The sequence below is a fragment of the Sprattus sprattus genome, assembly GCF_963457725.1.
Source record: "Sprattus sprattus genome assembly, chromosome: 15".
Taxonomy (NCBI): domain Eukaryota; kingdom Metazoa; phylum Chordata; class Actinopteri; order Clupeiformes; family Clupeidae; genus Sprattus; species Sprattus sprattus.
Window position 1 is genome coordinate 9,534,277 of NC_137913.1, and position 17,500 is coordinate 9,551,776.

Here is a 17,500-nt window from a genome sequence, read left to right on the forward strand (position 1 = left end):
TTAGGGCTTCAGTGTGTGTTGTTTGGGTCTGACGTACTTGATATTGATGTATCTCGGCTGTGTATCAACAGTTGCAAGAGATGTCAGTGTCATGTAAGTGCAGATCCTGCAGTCTTTCCCAGTGTTTAAAATCTGCTGTTTCCATCTGTGTGTGTGTGTGTGTGTGTGTGTGTGTGTGTGTGTGTGTGTGTGTGTGTGTGTGTGTGTGTGTGTGTGTGTGTGTGTGTGTGTGTGTGTTTATCGATTGCTGGGAGTGTGTCAGAGAGAGTAATTCATGATAGCATGATTGATGGAGAGAGCGAGTGCGCTGTGTCCATGAAGTGCACTACTGCACGCTTCATTTGTGCCCCAGGCTCTGCCTCAGCCTCAGCCTCAGCCTCAGCCTCAGCCTCAGCATCAGCATCAGCCTCAGCCTCAGCCTCAGCATCAGCCTCAGCCTCAGCCTCAGCCTCAGCCTCTCATCAGCATCAGCCTCAGCATCAGCCTCAGCCTCAGCCTCAGCATCAGCCTCAGCCTCAGCATCAGCCTCAGTCTCTGCCTCAGCCTCAGCCTCAGCCTCAGCCTCAGCCTCAGCCTCAGCCTCAGCCTCAGCCTTAGCCTCAGCCTCAGCCTCTGCCTCTCATCAGCATCAGCCTCAGCCTCAGCCTCAGCATCAGCCTCAGCCTCAGTCTCTGCCTCTGCCTCCTGCACTGGGAGTGGAGGAACGGAGGCAACACCACACAGCAGCCCTGCAAGTCAATACATGTATGAGGAAGACATCTGAGCTGCATCCCGCTGTGTCTGACACACTCACACTCACACACACACACAGAAACACACACATTCACAAACAAACACACACACACACACACACACACACACACACACACACACACACACACACACGCAGTAGATTGGGTCGTCATGTTTGAACTGTGTTTCTCTCCTCAGTCACTGCTGGAGAGATCAATAGCCACATTAGAGGCATGCAGCTGAGCAGCGTGAGGGTTAGCAGGGCGTGGTGTGTGTCCTGGGGGGGTGCCGGGGGGTGGGAAGGGGTGGGTGTAGCGTTAGGGTTCAATGTCCTGTGTATGTCAGTCCTCCCTTACAGTGGGACCCACAGGAGACTCACAGTCCATTTTACAGAGATGTATGACCCTCAGTTGACCATTTTACCACCCCATGCAGACCAGCCTGGCTTTCACAGTCACAACACACCAAACATGGGATCACTTCATGGGGGGGGTTGTACAGCCGCTCCCCACCCCCCTAAGGCTGTCTGACCTCAGATGGAGGTTTGGTTTTAAGATCAGAGTCATCATGACAACCATTAATCTTCCACTTTGAATAAGGCTCAAACTGTGTGTGAGTGTGTGTGTGTGTGTGTGTGTGTGTGTGTGTGTGTGTGTGTGTGTGTGTGTGTGTGTGTGTGTGTTTGTGTGTGTGTGTGTGTGTGTGTCTGTGTGTGTCTGTGTGTGTGTGTGACACCTGGGGTAATGAAAGATATGGGCTTGAGGTTGTGTTTGCCTGGTTACCTAATCCCCATGATGCATTGGATCTGCATGTGAATGCTGTGTGTGAGTGTGTGTGAGGGTATGAATGTGAATGCTGTGTGTGTGTGTGTGTGTGTGTGTTTGTGTATATGTGTGTGTGTGTGTGTGTGTGTGTGTGAGGGTATGAATGTGAATGCTATGTGTGAGTGTGTGTGTGTGTGTGAGGGTATGAATGTGAATGCCTTGCTTATTGTATATTAATCTTCTTAGCCCGCACATACAGCACGTATTGTGGAACACACCACGATAACTCCAGTGCTGGGGGTCTACCACACCCTTCAGGCCACTGTGTGGGGTGTGTGTGTGTGTGTGTGTGTGTGTGTGTGTGTGTGTGTGTGTGTGTGTGTGTGTGTGTGTGTGTGTGTGTGTGTAATGTGTAACACACTGCAATAACTCCAATATTGGGGGTTTACCACACCGTTCAGGCCATTCGTGATCCGGCTTACGTTGATCACCATTTCACCAGGCATTTCAGAAGGCACTAGACCAGAACAAAAGGATCTGCTCCAGATGAGAATAACAATAATTAAAATAATAACAACAACATCAGGAATAATAATGAGCACAATAATACAAATAAGAACAACAAAAAACATAGAAAGAGTGCTTTCCACAGAAGAACAGAGAAAGACAGAGCAGTTTGAAAAACAAAAAAAGACTGATAAAATGCCTGTATGTAGAACATAGTAAGACTGATCTATTTATGTATTTTAATGTACCTATTGTACGATGTTGTCTGTTGCTGTCGTTCAGGCAAACATCATCATCATTGGCCTCCAGTTTGACTAAGACTGGACCCGTCTACGAGCGCCTGCACTCAGACGGCCTGTACACCATATCAGGTAAGGCATATATGTGATACATGATACACCACATCGTCATCATATTCTAACTGTGTGTTCAAACAGCAATGATAATATCACAAGAGAACTCCCTCTCTAATCCACTTTCTCTTTGTGCTTCTGCCGGCCGTCTATTCCTGTGTGTGTGTGTGTGTGTGTGTGTGTGTGTGTGTGTGTGTGTGTGTGTGTGTGTGTGTGTGTGTGTGTGTGTGTGTGTGTGTGTTCAACACTCAGATTTACTGTGTAAATCAATCTCTTTTCTTCTGTGCCGGATTGAAGTGGGGATTGAATCTCCTCTCTAGTCCTCCTGTGGGCTGGCTTGGGGAGCGGGGTGCGTGAGCGCCGATTCCCCAGGAGCCTTTGCGGGGGCCGCTGGAGAACATTTAGCATGTGCCAGCCGCTAATGATTTATCAGGCGGACCCCGCTCCTCTCCTCCCCGTTCCTCTCCTCTCCTGCTCCTCTCCTCTCCTGCTCCTCTTCTCCCCGTTCCTCTCCTCTCCTCTCCTCTCCTCTCCTCTCCTTTCCGCTCCTGCTCCTCTCCTCTCCTGCTCCTCTCCTCCCCGTTCCTCTCCTCTCCTCTCCTCTCCTCTCCTCTCCTCTCTTTTCCGCTCCTCCACTCTCCTCTCCTCTCCTCTCCTCTCCTCCCCGCTCCTCTCTTCTCCTCCCCGCTCCTCTCTCAAGCTCATTTACTATTTCCTGAAGACAGAGAAATACAGTGCAAACACGCCCAGCCTCGCAGATAGAAGATGGTGCAGACCCTCACACACACACACACACACACACACACTCACACACACACACACAGAGACACACTCCCTCACACAAGCACACACCCTCACACAAGCACACACAGTCTGCAGGAGAAGCTCTCTCTGTTGGCCTTATCTGGCGGGAGAGAGACACCATGTGGTAAAGACGTGTGTGTGTGTGTGTACCGTGCCGCCGGCACAGGCTGTCTCGTCGCCAGTCTTGGCATCCTCTGCTCTGCTTTGAGAAGCACGCAGGTGGGATTAGACCTCTGTAGGTTGGATAACTTTTATCTTTTCATCTTTATAATTATTATAATGCTGCTTTAACCCTGCTCAGCAGCAGCAGCTCAGTGAGACCAGCCTGGATGTAAAACAGCTGTTCAGTGATCATCTGTGGCACATGCCCATAGACATTAACACAGGCAGGAGCGCACGGCTTGGCCTGTCACCATGGGAACAGCATTTGATTGACACTCATGCAAAGGCAGGCTGAGACTTCTGGTATACCGGTCATTGTCCAATCGGCAGAGTGTGTGTGTGTGTGTGTGTGTTTGTGTGTGATTGTGGTCCTTCGTGATTCCTTAATCCATAAACAATTAGAACAACAACAACAAAAACAAAGGATGTCAGAATGTGTAGAGTTCATATATTCTTCATATATTCTTTCACAGAATAATCCCAAACAGCGTTAATAATAGTAATAGCATATATTGTGCATATTGTTTAGTTTGGCTGGAGATTGGGGGCTAGTTTCAGCCATCAGCTTTAGCATTTCCCTGCTGTGTGACTGCTCTGACAGAAGAACCTGATCACAGCAGCAGTCTAAGAGTCCAAATATATTAGACAGATATTTGTTAATTGTATATATATATATATATATATATATGTATGTGTGTGTGTGTGTGTAAAAAAAAAAAAAAAGAGAAGGCTGTGTATCAGATCCTGTGCCTGCATTTATATCCCTCTGTGTGTGAGTATGTGTGTGTGTGTGTGTGTGTGTGTGTGTGTGTGTGTGTGTGTGTGTGTGTGTGTGTGTGTGTGTGTGTGTGTGTGTGTGTGTGTTGTGTGTGTGTGTGTGTGTGTGTGTGTGTGTGTGTGTGTGTGTGTGTGGCGTGGTGCGGAGCTTGCTGACAGCTGGCCAGGTTGGAGTTGCTCTAAAACCATGTGCGCACTGTCAGGCCAGTGGCGGCAGCTCCTTTAGGATTGATGAATTGCCTGCTTTCCCAATTAAACCTTCCGTCACTTCCCAACAAAACACAGAAAAAGAGGAGAGCCAGTGAGGAAAGGGCTGGAGAGGAGAGAGAGAGAGAGAGAGGGAGAGAGAGAGAGATGGAGAGAGAGGAGAGAGAGAGAGGGAGAAAGAGAGAGATACCAAAAGATACAGAAAAGAAATAAAAACGAAACAAAAAAGAGAGACGAGATTCCATGAAAGTCTGAAAGAGACAGATCATGAAAGATAAGAAATCTAGGAGGAATAAAAGGAAGGAGGAAGAGAAAATAAAAAAAGAAAGAAAGAGTGAGTGAGAGAAAGGGAGAATGGGTCCGAGAAAGAGAGAGTGTTATTGTGTGGAGGGTCTGTCAGTATTAGCCACATGATGTACTGGTAGGAGGTGCTGCTGCTTCTGACATTCATCAGCGGAATATGAGAAACTAATTCACACTGATTCCTGCCTCTCCTTCCTCCTGACAGCCCTGGCTTTGCTTTCCTTTACTGTACTCCATTCAGACGCCCCAACCTTTAGCTTTTGTTTTTTATCCTTGAGTGTTTGATGTGTGAAAGGCAAGGCTTCCTTTGCCAATTACTCCCCATTGTTTTCCTGATGGAGCAGAGAATCCACCAGTACAGCAGAATTTGAAAAGAAAATTGAGTGTGTGTGTGTGTGTGTGTGTGTGTGTGTGTGTGTGTGTGTGTGTGTGTGTGTGTGTGTGTGTGTGTGTGTGTGTGTGTGTGTGTGTGTGTGTGTGCATGTGTGTGTGCATGTGTGTGTGTGTGTGTTTGTGTGTGTGTGTGTGTGTCTGTTTAAGTGTTTAAATGAACATTTCCGATGTCTGTGAAAATGCTGAAATTAATTTTATCCTCAGTTTCGTTGTACCTTCACACTCTCTCCCCATATTGCCATTGCTGTTTCATTACTGTATCATCAGGGCAGCAAAGCTACACACACAGGGAACTGCTAAGGATTCTTCACATTTCTGTCGAGTGGATGAATAAAGCATTCTCCCATTTTCTCCTAATAAAATAGTAAATCTAATAAAAAATCATACATTAACATATCTATTGAATAAATCAAAAGTATCCTGACATTGACTGTGATCTAACCTAATATGGTGCTCAATTATTTCCCAATCCATTAGCAGAAGTTCAATTAAGAGACAGTTCATCCGCTGATGACGACGGAGAGGAAGAGAGGGACGTGCCGAGAAGGATTCAAAATTAACTTTGGTTTCCAAAATATCATGGCAGAACAGTGACAATGATTTTTGATTTCCTGGAACTGATATTAGGTGTCTTATTAAAGGTGGTGCATCTGTGTGTGATTGTGTGTGTGTGTGTGTCTGTGTATGAGTGTTTTTTTTTTTTTTTTTTAATTTGCTCCAAATAATTGGAAAATGCAATGGAGCTTTCCAATTAAAGCGCCTCTTCCCTGTTTAATAATAAGCCCATAATATTGGAGCTTATGAAATGACAGGTGAGTTGGTTATGAATAAAACATAGAGGCCCATAATAAGAGGAGGGAAAAAAGAAGAAGGGAGACAGTTGTTGGGGAGCTTTTAAATGCTTGGCGTAATTTGCATATATTAATCTCCTCTTTCAACCTTATCGAGCATCCCAGCGTATTTGAAGTTAAAATAGTGATGACAGGCAGAGGTACGCTTCGTTTTCCCAAGGATTTATGACTTGTATAATTCTGGATCTTTAATAAGCCCGTATGACTGATCCGCCGAGTTCTGTGGTATTCCGTTAATTGTTCCAGATGGCGCTGCCTGATTATGTAAAATGACTTTTCTTTCTCCTCCCTTTGTCGTCAAGCCCCCCCCCCCCACCAGCCGCACATCTTTTGATTGACTAACAGGGAGAAAAAAGATTATTTTTGGCGCAGCACTTTCATTAAGAAGCTTCTCATCAGGTTTCAAACAAAAGTTCCATCTTATCTCCCAGGGTGCAACGCTCCTCACTGACTCTTCCCCGTCATCCTGCTCATGACTGGTGGTGGTGGTGGTGGTGGTGGGGGGGGGGGGCTGCCCCAGATGGCTCACAGCTCTGGCCTGGGTCTACCCTACGGGTCTGCACTGGGCTCACAGGTACGGCTGCAGACATTTCAGCCGTAATTTCTGTTATAATCTCAGGCAGACGTAATTTCTGTGTTAATCTCAATCAGCCATGCAGCTCCTACACACTCCTCTGTGAGTGAAGTCGTATTTTACGACGCAGGAGCACTTCAGGCTCAAGGCTCAGAAAACACCAGGGCTGGGGGAGAGACATGGAGCCCATCAGCTAAGTGTGTGTGTGTGTGTGTGTGTGTGACAGCTAAGTGTGTGTGCGTCACGCCTGGGTGGCTCTCCTTGGACTAGAGGTTTGATGAAGAGCTTTGCCACCCAGGCGCCCACATCTGCACTCTTATAAGCAGGAGCCCAGAGTGGCTTCACCTTGGTCCTCTTTAGCATGGGCCAAATTGATCTAAATGAATTGTGTATGGATATCTGATGGGGGTGCGGACGCAGGACAGATTTACTGCAGTGTTTTACTTGGGATGGTACACGATTTAAGCCGTGCAATTTTCAGCTCAATAAAAATGTTCTGAGCGTCTGAAAGTAAGCCAAGGCCGTGGGGCTAACGACGAGGTATAAGAGACTGCACGCACACACACACACACACACACACACACACACACACTCTCTCCCAAAAAGCCTCCAGTGATTTATGCTTGTGCGCTGTATGGAAACGCCAGACAGATTGAAAACTCCCTCCTGCAGAAGCTAGAAAGTTCCAGAGAGCAAAGAGAGATTGGAATTTCAAACTTTTCTGAATACAGGTTCTTCTTTATTCAATCAATTTAATATTGAAAGTAAATATTTAAATGTAATGTACTCAAAAAAGGGGAGAATTACTATTAGGAGAGAGCCTTGCTTTCTTCGTGCTCTTAGATGTGGATGCGTTTCCTTTGGCTCAACACACACATGCCCTTGCACATGCACACACACACACACACCCACACTCTCTCACACACACACACACCCACACTCTCTCACACACACACACACACACACACACACAAAACATGCAGAGCTGTGATGTCCACAGCCCTTACCAAGATGTGGATGCGTTTCCTTTAGCCCAACACACACATGCCCTTGCACAGGCTGAGCGAGACGGGGCCCCTGTGCCCGTGAGTTACGAGCAGCACATGGCAGCAGGGCCTAATCGCGGTGCCAAGCGCCATCGCTCAGCTGTCCATCTCCCATCCCAGAATAAGTGCGGAGCGCCATCCGTCTTCAGTGACGCCGCGTGACACCGCGCTACGTGACAACGACGGAGCCCCAATGGATGGCTTCTTGTCTCGCCCCATGTCTCGCTCGGCTCGCGTGTGCGGGCAAAGGCTTTTGTTATCGCACGTCTAATTAGAACTTGATAAAAATATTTCCCCCAAAATTCCAGCCATTAAATATGATTTAACGAGATTTATGGCCGAATGTGCCTTAAAGATCTTTTAATGGGTCCACACCCTCGTTAAGATGGTAATTAATGAGCCTCTAATACATAGTGTGATTTAAAGCCACAATGAGCTTCTGGAAATGAAGTCGTTGTGGGCGCGGGGTGGGCGCGGGGCGGGCACGGGGTGGGCAAGGGGCCCCCTGCAGGCTGGGCTGTGGCTGGGGCCTAATGACTGCCCTCCTAAACTAGACCGGGAGCCTCAGAGCGCCGTCATCCATTACAGCCGAACGCAGGACCCAGATGCAAATCAGCACAAAAGAATGGACGAACACACACACACTCAGTATTATTCATTTAGGCTTTTTAATCAACTAAAAGTCAACCGCAGTCACCAGGCATCTGGTGAGGGCCACGGTGATAAACTACTCCACAGGCCCCTACTGCACGGGTCCATGCCAGACACTCTAATCGCATGACTTCTAACAACTCGCTCGACAACTCACAAAAGCAGATAATAACACAATCAGCCAGAACAACACAAACATAAACACAATACAAACACACAGACTAAACACACACACACATACATAGGCATCTGTGTGTGCTTACACAGGCAGCTTTGGCACGTCACCTATCACACACAGACTCACACACACACACAAACGTGTCATCGGGAGACTAATGTAGCGCTGATTAGCGTGCGTAATGAGGGAGGGTGGAGTGGTGTGGGCGGGCGGGCTTTAGGACGGTGACGGATGGGCATTGGCCGCGCCGCTGACTGCTGGGGGGCCTCCTCAGCCTGCCGTCCGCACCACGCCGCGCTGCGTCTCTCGTCCGCCTGGCATCGGCCTGGCACGGCCCGAGCAGTGCTCATTACTCACGGCGTGAGGTGCCACCTTACATCACCCGCCATCGCGAAACACAGAGAGCTCAATAACCACCGTGCCCTCCCTGGACGCCATGGCAACCACCGAGCTGCAGTACACGCACACACACACACGAACACACGGGGCAACGGGGAGAAGGGCAGAGGGGTCAGAGAGAAAGAGGAGTGGAAAGGACAGAGAGGGAGAGAGAAAAACAGAAGAATGAAGGGGTCTGGGTGAGAGAAGGATCAGAGAGGTGGAGAGAGAGAGGAGACGGTGAGGAGAGTGTTGGTTGTGTGTGTAAGAGTGTTGGCTATGTGTGTTTAGGGGGTGGTGTTGGCTGTGTGTGTGTGGGAGAGTGTTGTCTGTGTATGTGGGGGTTGTGTGTATGTGTGTAAGGCTGTTGACTGTGTGTGTGAGAGTGTTGGCTGTGTGTGTTGGTTTGAGTATTGGCTGCGTGTCCCTCATTTTGTGTTCAGGGGAGGAAGCATCACACAGGCTCTATGTCATCTGGCCTGCTGCTACACAAACAAACACACACACACACACAGACAGGCTCTCTGGCATCTGACCTGCTGCAGTTCATACACATACACACACGCACGCACGCAGACACAGATAGACTCTCTGGCATCTGACCTGCTGCAGTTCATACACAAACACACACACGCACGCAGACACAGACAGACTCTCTGGCATCTGACCTGATGCAGTTCATACACAGACACTCACATGCGCACACACACTCACACACACACACACAGACAGGCTCTCTGCCATCTGACCTGCTGCTGCCAGCCAGGTCCTGTGAGCGAGTGCACTCACTGTAGACACACACACACACACACAGACGTGTGCCATTGCCCCTTCGTGGCAGGTTAGCAAGCCCACAGAACCGCTAATTAAGAGGGGATTTGTGTAATTGCGCCTTCTGCTGCGGCCCATCCGGTACACGCAATTTAACGGCAGGCTTTCATCAGCTGGAGCCAACACACACACACACACACGCACGTGCACACACACATTCATGCCAGGCCTTCATCAGCTGGAGCCAACACGCCTTCCACCACACACACTCACACACAGGCTTTTATTAGCTGGAGCCAACACACATGCTTGCCCCATGCTTCATACACACACACACACACACAACCAGCAGGCCTTGGTCAGCTGCTGCCATACACACACACTCACATGTAGACACACACACACTGCATGCTTTCGCCCACTAGCTCACACATGGGCCATCATATTTTGAGGCGTGGCCTACTTTACTCAGCAAACCCCTGACACAGTTACTGCATTAGCCAGCACCCAAATCAACAGTCAGGATCAGCAATCAAGAACAGCAGTCAGGATCAGGAGTCAGGATCAGATCAGCAGTCAGGATCAGGATCAGATCAGCAGTCAGGATCAGCAGTCAGGATCAGGATAAGATCAGCAGTCAGGATCAGGATCAGATCAGCAGTCAGGATCAGATCAGCAGTCAGGATCAACATGGCCGGTACACCAAAGAAACACACAGGGCTTTGAGTTAGGTAAACACTGCCAACACTGCAGATGTCCTAGAAACATGGTATACTATGATAATAGTAATACAAATAATATTAATAATTACAATAATAACAACATTAATGGTAATAACAATTATAATAATAACAACAATACTAATGCTAATGATGTGAAATAAAAGGCTGTTATAAAAGCATGCTTCCCATGACTCTGGGTGATCTTTTTAAGTAACTGAGTGAGGTGTAGACCAGAGCTTTTCCAGAGGTGGTGTGTGTTCCTGGGGCTGGCTTGTGTGTGTGTGTGTATGTGTGTGTGTGTCTCACCGGCCTGGTTGGCTAGAAAAATGTTTTCATGCTGGGTTGTAGTGTGTTCTGTTCTATGATAATTTTTTTTTCTCAATGGGTAGCTTCTTATTGCTCTCTGAACTGCTGGACTTGTGTGGGTGAGTGTGTGTGTGTGTGTGTGTGTGTGGGAGTGTATGTCTCTGTGGAAGACTAATGTTGTGGATTGTGTGAGGCTGGAAGAGGCTCCTGGCTCCAGAGTCACCGGCACATTTCAAGGGCCGCTTGTCACCCAGATGGAAAAATAACACCTCTCCCCTCACGCTAAACACTTCCCCTTTTCTCTCTCTCTCCCTTTTTTTTCCTCCCTCTCTGCCAATCTCTCCCTCTTTTATCTCTCTCTCTTTCTCCCTTTCCCTCTCTCCCTCTCTTCACCTCTCTCTCTTTCTCCCTCACTTTCTCCCTCTCTCTCTCTCTCCCTTTCTTTCTCCCTCTCCCTGTCTCTCTCTATTTTCTCTCTCTCTCCCTTTCCTGAATGTGTTGCATTTAAAACATGCTCACCACATTCCCAACCTCTCATTGTAATCCCCCCGACTGAACGTGTTGCTTTATTTTCCTTCATTTTAGGACTTAAAATAATACTTTAAATACTACTGTCTCCCATGACTGTCACTGTGGATCCTGTGCCATTATCCGCCACTGTCAGTGCATGAGAATGCAGCCCACTACTCCCTGCTGCTGTGAATATAATACACTCCGGAGTAAATGAGTCCACCTCTCCCTCCTCTGTGAAGCACCGTGAAGAAGAGGCAGCCGGGGGGACGGACTCAAGAGGATAAAATAAAGAGAGAAAGCAAGAAAGAAAGAAGAGAAAGGGGCGAAAGAAGAGGAGAAGACTAGACAAAGGAGGAAAACGGATGGTCTGGTCTGGGTAGTGGCACAGTCATTAGAGGAGGCTGAAAATAGCTTGGCACCCTCATCAGTTCTGCTATAGGGTCAGGGGCTTTGACACCTCCAAAACTCCCCCTGTCAGATAGGGGGGTGGGGGGGGGGGTGGCATTTGTATTCTCTCTCATTAGCCCATTTGACTAATGACCAGCGGGGGCAGAGCAGCCAGCCCTAGCCCTCCTGCCCAGAGCGGGCACCCCGCACCAGCCTGATGCCCCCCCACCCCACCCCACCCCACCACCGCCCCACGGCACAGATGGCCTACCCGCGCCACTAAATAAACCGCAATATGTCGGGGAGGGGGAGGGGCGCTGTCAGATGCAGACACAATTTTTCACGCCAGGAGAGGAGAAGGGCAGAAGGAGTCTTCCAGGTTGGGGGGGGGGGGGGGGGGGGGGGGGGGGCATTGAGGGGTAGGTGAGGGCAGAAGGACTCTTCCAGGAGTTAAAGGAAACTACTTTGCCTCCAAACCAACCTCCACCCTCCTCAGTAAAACCTCTTGGTCTTCTCCTCTTTCTCTTTCCCCCTCGCTCTCTCTTTCTCTCTCTCCTTCTCTCTTTCTTTCTCTCTCTCCCTCCTTCTCTCTTTCCCTCTCTCCCTCCTTCCTTCTCTCTTTCTCTCTCCCCCTCCATCCTTCTCAGTCTAAAACTTTACCCCTAGTGCAGGGACAAGATGCACACAGAAATAAATCTACCAAGTTCTGGATCAGTCTTTTAAAGAATTCATGTCCACTTGCGAGGTTTTTAGATTTGTTTTTCTCCACAGCATCTACACCAAGAATTGTTTGTAAGTGGAGTTATGGGTCACTGCAAAACCAAACAAGAATGGGAGCATTCAGAGAATGCAAACCTCCGCCTTGTGACCTTGACCTTTGACCTTGACATCTGAAAATCTAATCAATTATTTCCATTATATTACCCAATCTCCCCACAAAGTTTGATGGAAATTGGTCCATGCGTTTCTGCGTAATCCTGCTGACAGACAAACAAACAAACATACAGGGGCGAAAACATAACCTCCTTGGCGGAGGTAAAAAAGGGATATGTCCACAATGAATGACAAGATAAGATTCTTTATTTGTGGAGTCGTAACTATGAGTACTGTGTGTGTAGTTGTGGGGTCGTAGCTATGAGTACTGTGTGTGTAGTTGTGGAGTCATAGCTATGAATACTGTGTGGTTAGTTGTGGAGTCGTAACTATGAGTACTGTGTGTGTAGTTGTGGAGTCGTAACTATGAGTACTGTGTGTGTAGTTGTGGAGTCGTAACTATGAGTACTGTGTGTGTAGTTGTGGAGTCGTAACTATGAGTACTGTGTGTGTAGTTGTGGAGTCTGTGACGGACCGAGCCTCCGGTTACAGTCTATACGTGGGTATGGTCACAAGCTCAGAGTTAGGGTGAGGATTGGAAGTTATATTGGTTTATTAACTTTTCAAAAGATCAACAAACCCATAAGTCAAACACAAAAAGATCAACAAACCCATAAGTCAAACACAAAAAGATCAACAAACCCATAAGTCAAACACAAAAAGATCAACAAACCCATAAGTCAAACACAAAAAGGTACATTAGGGAACCCAACTTCATAAATCTAATGCCACACGGCATTCACAAAAATAAAGAAAATAATCTAAATTCAAAGTCTCTTGACAACAATCAGCACTCTCAAGGTTCACACATATGCACATACCTGACAAGACTGTCCTGAGCAGAACAAGTCAATATACAGTATATAGAGAAGAGGCCAGCACCATTTATGAAAAAGGTGTATACACCAAAATCAATTACAACTCAGATCACAACATGAACCCTGAAAACACAATCACGGTATTCACTGTGTGCTTAACTTATAACTGTAATAATAACCATCTGATATATCCTATTCCCTGGCCTGTCAAAAGACATCTTACTGAAGTGGTCTGGCCAAGACAATTTCTTTTGTCCCTACAGCCATAACAGGGAATCACCAGTGTAATTAAGCTGAGAACCAAATATATGTTCCCCCTAGTTCCAGCGGCGCTTTTTTGACCGTCGGACTGACAAGTCAGACGAGGATACGAACCGTCACCAGCTCGGTTTACTCAAATAAATGGTGGAATCCAAGATTGGTGTCCTAGCCTCCTTTGCGTATGTATATCCATCCGTTTGTGTGTGCGCGCGCACTTGTATGCAAGTGCAATGTGTGTGTGTGTGTGTGTTAGCGGTTGTAGATCCGGGGCGAAAGAGTGTCTTTCATATGCAGTTGTATCACGACTGTCGCAGAGTCGTGTATATATGAGTCGAATCTATAGCATGGGTAGTGTTTGTGTAGTTGTGGAGTCGAATCTATAGCATGGGTAGTGTTTGTGTAGTTGTGGAGTTGTATCTATAGCATGGATAGTGTTTGTGTAGTTTTGGAGTCGAATCTATAGCATGGGTAGTGTTTGTGAAGTTGTGGAGTTGTATCTATAGCATGGGTAGTGTGTGTGTAGTTGTGGAGTCCTATCTATGAGTAGTGTGTGTGTGTAGTTGTGAGGTCCTATCTATGAGTAGTGTGTGTGTGTAGTTGTGAAGTCGTATCTATGTGTGTGTGTTTCTCCAGTGTGTGAGCAGGAGCAGGAGGGTCTTTGTTCCGGTCCAGCAGCAGACGTGTGAGAGATGGCCGTCCAGCCAAGTGTTCTGCTGAGCTCTTTCTCTCCTGAAGCGCCCATCCGTCTGCCCCCGCGGATGCCTGCCTTCACACCGCCATTTTTAACCCCCCCCCCCTGACGGAGTCATTAATAAGCCACTGATTCGCACAGGACACCAAGAACCCTCTCCTCCCCTCCTCTCCCCAACCCTCCCCTCCTCTTCCCCATCCTCCCCTTCTCTTCCCCTCCCCTCCTCTCCTCTACCCCCTCGGCTTCTCCACTTGCTCCATCCGTCAGGCCCCACTCCCAGAGATAGCCCTAATCAGAGCGCTCCATCTCCCCCTGTAGGGGCATCCATACAGGCCTATCTGCCCCTCTCTGTGTGCTCGGGGGGGGGGGGGGGGGAATAGACAATACTGTGTGCTACAGGAGAGATGGAGAGCACTGCCCAATGTGCCGCCGCTACAGCTGCTTTTAGCTTTTGTTGGCATCTTTTAATCTTCTTCTTATTTTCATTCAAGCGTATTGCACCAACACTTGCCCACACAGACTGGTAAATGGTGTGCACTATATTCCACCAGTAAGTGCCCACACAGACTGGTTAATGGTGTGCACCATATTCCACCAGTACGTGCCCACACAGACTGGTAAATGGTGTGTTCCACGATGGAACTCCACTAGCTGGCAGTTGCAAGGCTCATCACTCTAGAATTGAGTTTAAAAGCCCTTAGATGGCACTCTGTGTTGTGGCTCGTGCTGTGATCGTGTTCCTCTGTGTTGTGGCTGGTTGGTGTGATTGTGTTCCTCTGCGGCATGGCTGGATCCATCACAGCACCTGCGTACCTGTGCAAAGTGTGTGTGTGTGTGTGTGTGTGTGTGTGTATATGTGTGACAGTGTTTGTGTGTGTGTGTGTGTGTGTGTGAGGGAGAGAGAGATATGAAGGCAATGGGAACACTAAGCGTCCTCTGATTGAGGGGGTAATCCTTGAAGAATAAAAGGAGTGTGCCGGCCTTCACCTCCTGGCGCCGGTGTTGGCTGGCCGCTGATTCATCAGAGCCCCTCGCGCCTTCAGCTCCGTGACTGAATATTGATTGTCATGTATCCCCCTCCACCCCCCCCCCACCCCCTCTTGCTCTCCTCCCTGCCCGTGCCGGAGTGTGCACCTGTGTCACGCCACGTGTGTGTTTATTCACTGGCTTTTATGGGCCTGGAGAAGCCATCAGGCTGTAAGTGTCACACGGCCCGCTGTCCTTACGGCCATCAGGCTTCTCTGAGTCGTGCGGGCCCCGCTGTCATGATTGGCTACTGGCCCCTGCAGCCGCTCAATGGCCCCATCCACAGAGCAGTAGCCCAGATTAGGGGGACGGAGTGGTCTGAATGGCAGCGGCTCTCGAGGTGTGAGGCTCCCACACTAGGCAGCACATCAACAAGGCCACAGATTATTCACATAATTTACCCCAGAGCACTGAGAGTGTGTCTCAGACTCTTCACAATCATCACTGTAGCCGCCAGGACACACATATACACACACACACACACACACACACACACTCTCTCTCGCTTTTTCTATCTCGCTCTCTCTCCCTCCTTCTTCTTTATCTCTGTTTGTGTTTGAGTGTGTGATAGAAAGAGGGTGGTGGTGGGGGGCTTGTATGTGTGTGTGTGTATATCATTTTGGGGGGGGGAAATCCCGGGTAAAGTATTTATGATTTCTAGAGCTGGGTCCATGTTTGGCAGTGACTCAAGGCAGAGGTGTGTGTAAGTGCATGTAAGTGAATCGTGGAGTTTTTCAGTGCAGAGTGTGGGAACTGTAAATCCAGCCCATGAGTAAGGGCTCACCTGGGTCATCCATCGTTTCCCGGAGCAACGGGAGGAGAGCCGAGAGTCTTTGAGTGGGATGGAAGCGACTGAATGAGCTGCTGGACACTCATCAGCAGGAGAGCACAGGCCTTTATGAGCACCAAACACAGGCCATCCTCAGAGACGCAGACAGAGAGGGAGAGAGGAGAGAGAGGGATGGATGGAGGGAGAGCAAGAGATGAGTAAAGAAGAGAGAAGAAAGAGGGAATGGAGAGCTAGAGAGAGAGAGAGATGAAACATGAAAACAAACCAAGCAAGGGGAGTAAGAGCTTTTAGATTCCTTTTAGTGGCCTATAGAAGACTCTTTCAGAAGGGTGGAGTAAGACCTTTTATTGGCCTATAGAAGACTCTTTCAGAAGGGTGGAGTAAGACCTTTAATTGGCCTATAGAAGGGTGGAGTAAGAGCTTTTAGACTCCTTTAAGTGGCCTTAGGGAAGGGTGGACTCACACAGACCTGAACCCCGCCCCCCCCCCCCAGGACTGAAAGAGCAGTCAAGGAAGAAGTCTGCATCTCACCTGAGTGTACTGAAAACACACACATTATTCCAGCTCTGCTGCTAGAAGACAGGAAAGACAAGCTGGCCCTCCTCTGGGAGAGACACCGGGTGCAGCTGAGACAGAGAAGGAAGAGAAAGAGAGAGAGAGAGAGAGAGTGAATGAGTGTGAGAGAGAGAGAGAGAGAGAATGAGTGAGAGAGAGAGAGAGAGAATGTGAAGAGAGAGAGAGAGAGATGTGGGAATTGAGAAAAGAGAGGTAAAGTAAAGTTTGTCTTTCTGTACTTTTTGATGTTTTTTTGAAGCCCTTTGTGTGTTTGTGTGTGTGTGAGCTTGCATGTGTGCGTGTGCGCGTGTGCGTGTGCGTGTGCGTGTGTGTGTGTGTGTGTGTGCGTGCTGTGAGCCGGTGTTAATTTGGGCTCTGATGTATTTGATAAACAAAGGCCTGCTCTTTCCCCTGTCATCAGTGACACCCTGATTCCTGTGCTGTGCGGGTGTACTGCAGCGCGCGCGCACACACGTACACACACACACACACACACACACACACACACACACACACACACACACACACATACAGCCTTAACCATGATCTTCAGGATGAAGGCCACTCTCTTAATTACAGCCCTGCCTAATTATACCTCCACTCTGCACAGGACCGTGCGCCTGGTACAGCGCTAATTATACGGCGTGCTTCTGGCACAGCCTACTCCTCACAGCGCTCACACACACACTCACACACCCTCACACACACACACACACACACACACACACACACTCACACACACACTCACACACACACACACACACACACACACACACACACACACACACACACACTCACACACACACACACACACTCACACACACACACACACACATACACACTCACACACACCCACACACACACACACACACACACACTCACACACACACACACACACACTCTCACACACACACACACACGGCCTCCTTCTTGCAGCGCTCACAGACACATTTTCATGCAAATTGAAATCTGGTGAAATGGGTTGTCTCTTTTCTCCCTACCACTCCTTTTCTCCTCTTTCTGTAGCTTTTTTTTTTTTTTCTTTCTTTGAGTGTGTCTTTGTTTTGGAGCAGAGCGTCTCACTGACAAGACAGAATCAGGAATAAT

The 17,500-nt window shown here is 48.4% G+C and overlaps 1 protein-coding gene across 1 annotated transcript in view; it reads left to right on the forward strand.

Annotated features, from left to right (window-relative positions):
- mvb12bb (multivesicular body subunit 12Bb) overlaps positions 1 to 17,500 on the forward strand; it is a gene marked incomplete at both ends in the record, with an annotated part of 48,520 nt that overhangs the window by 26,090 nt on the left and 4,930 nt on the right. The window contains one exon of the mRNA XM_080852149.1: positions 2,286 to 2,374. Coding sequence (XP_080708275.1) covers positions 2,286 to 2,374 — 89 coding nt within the window. The remainder of the gene's footprint in view (positions 1 to 2,285; positions 2,375 to 17,500) is intronic.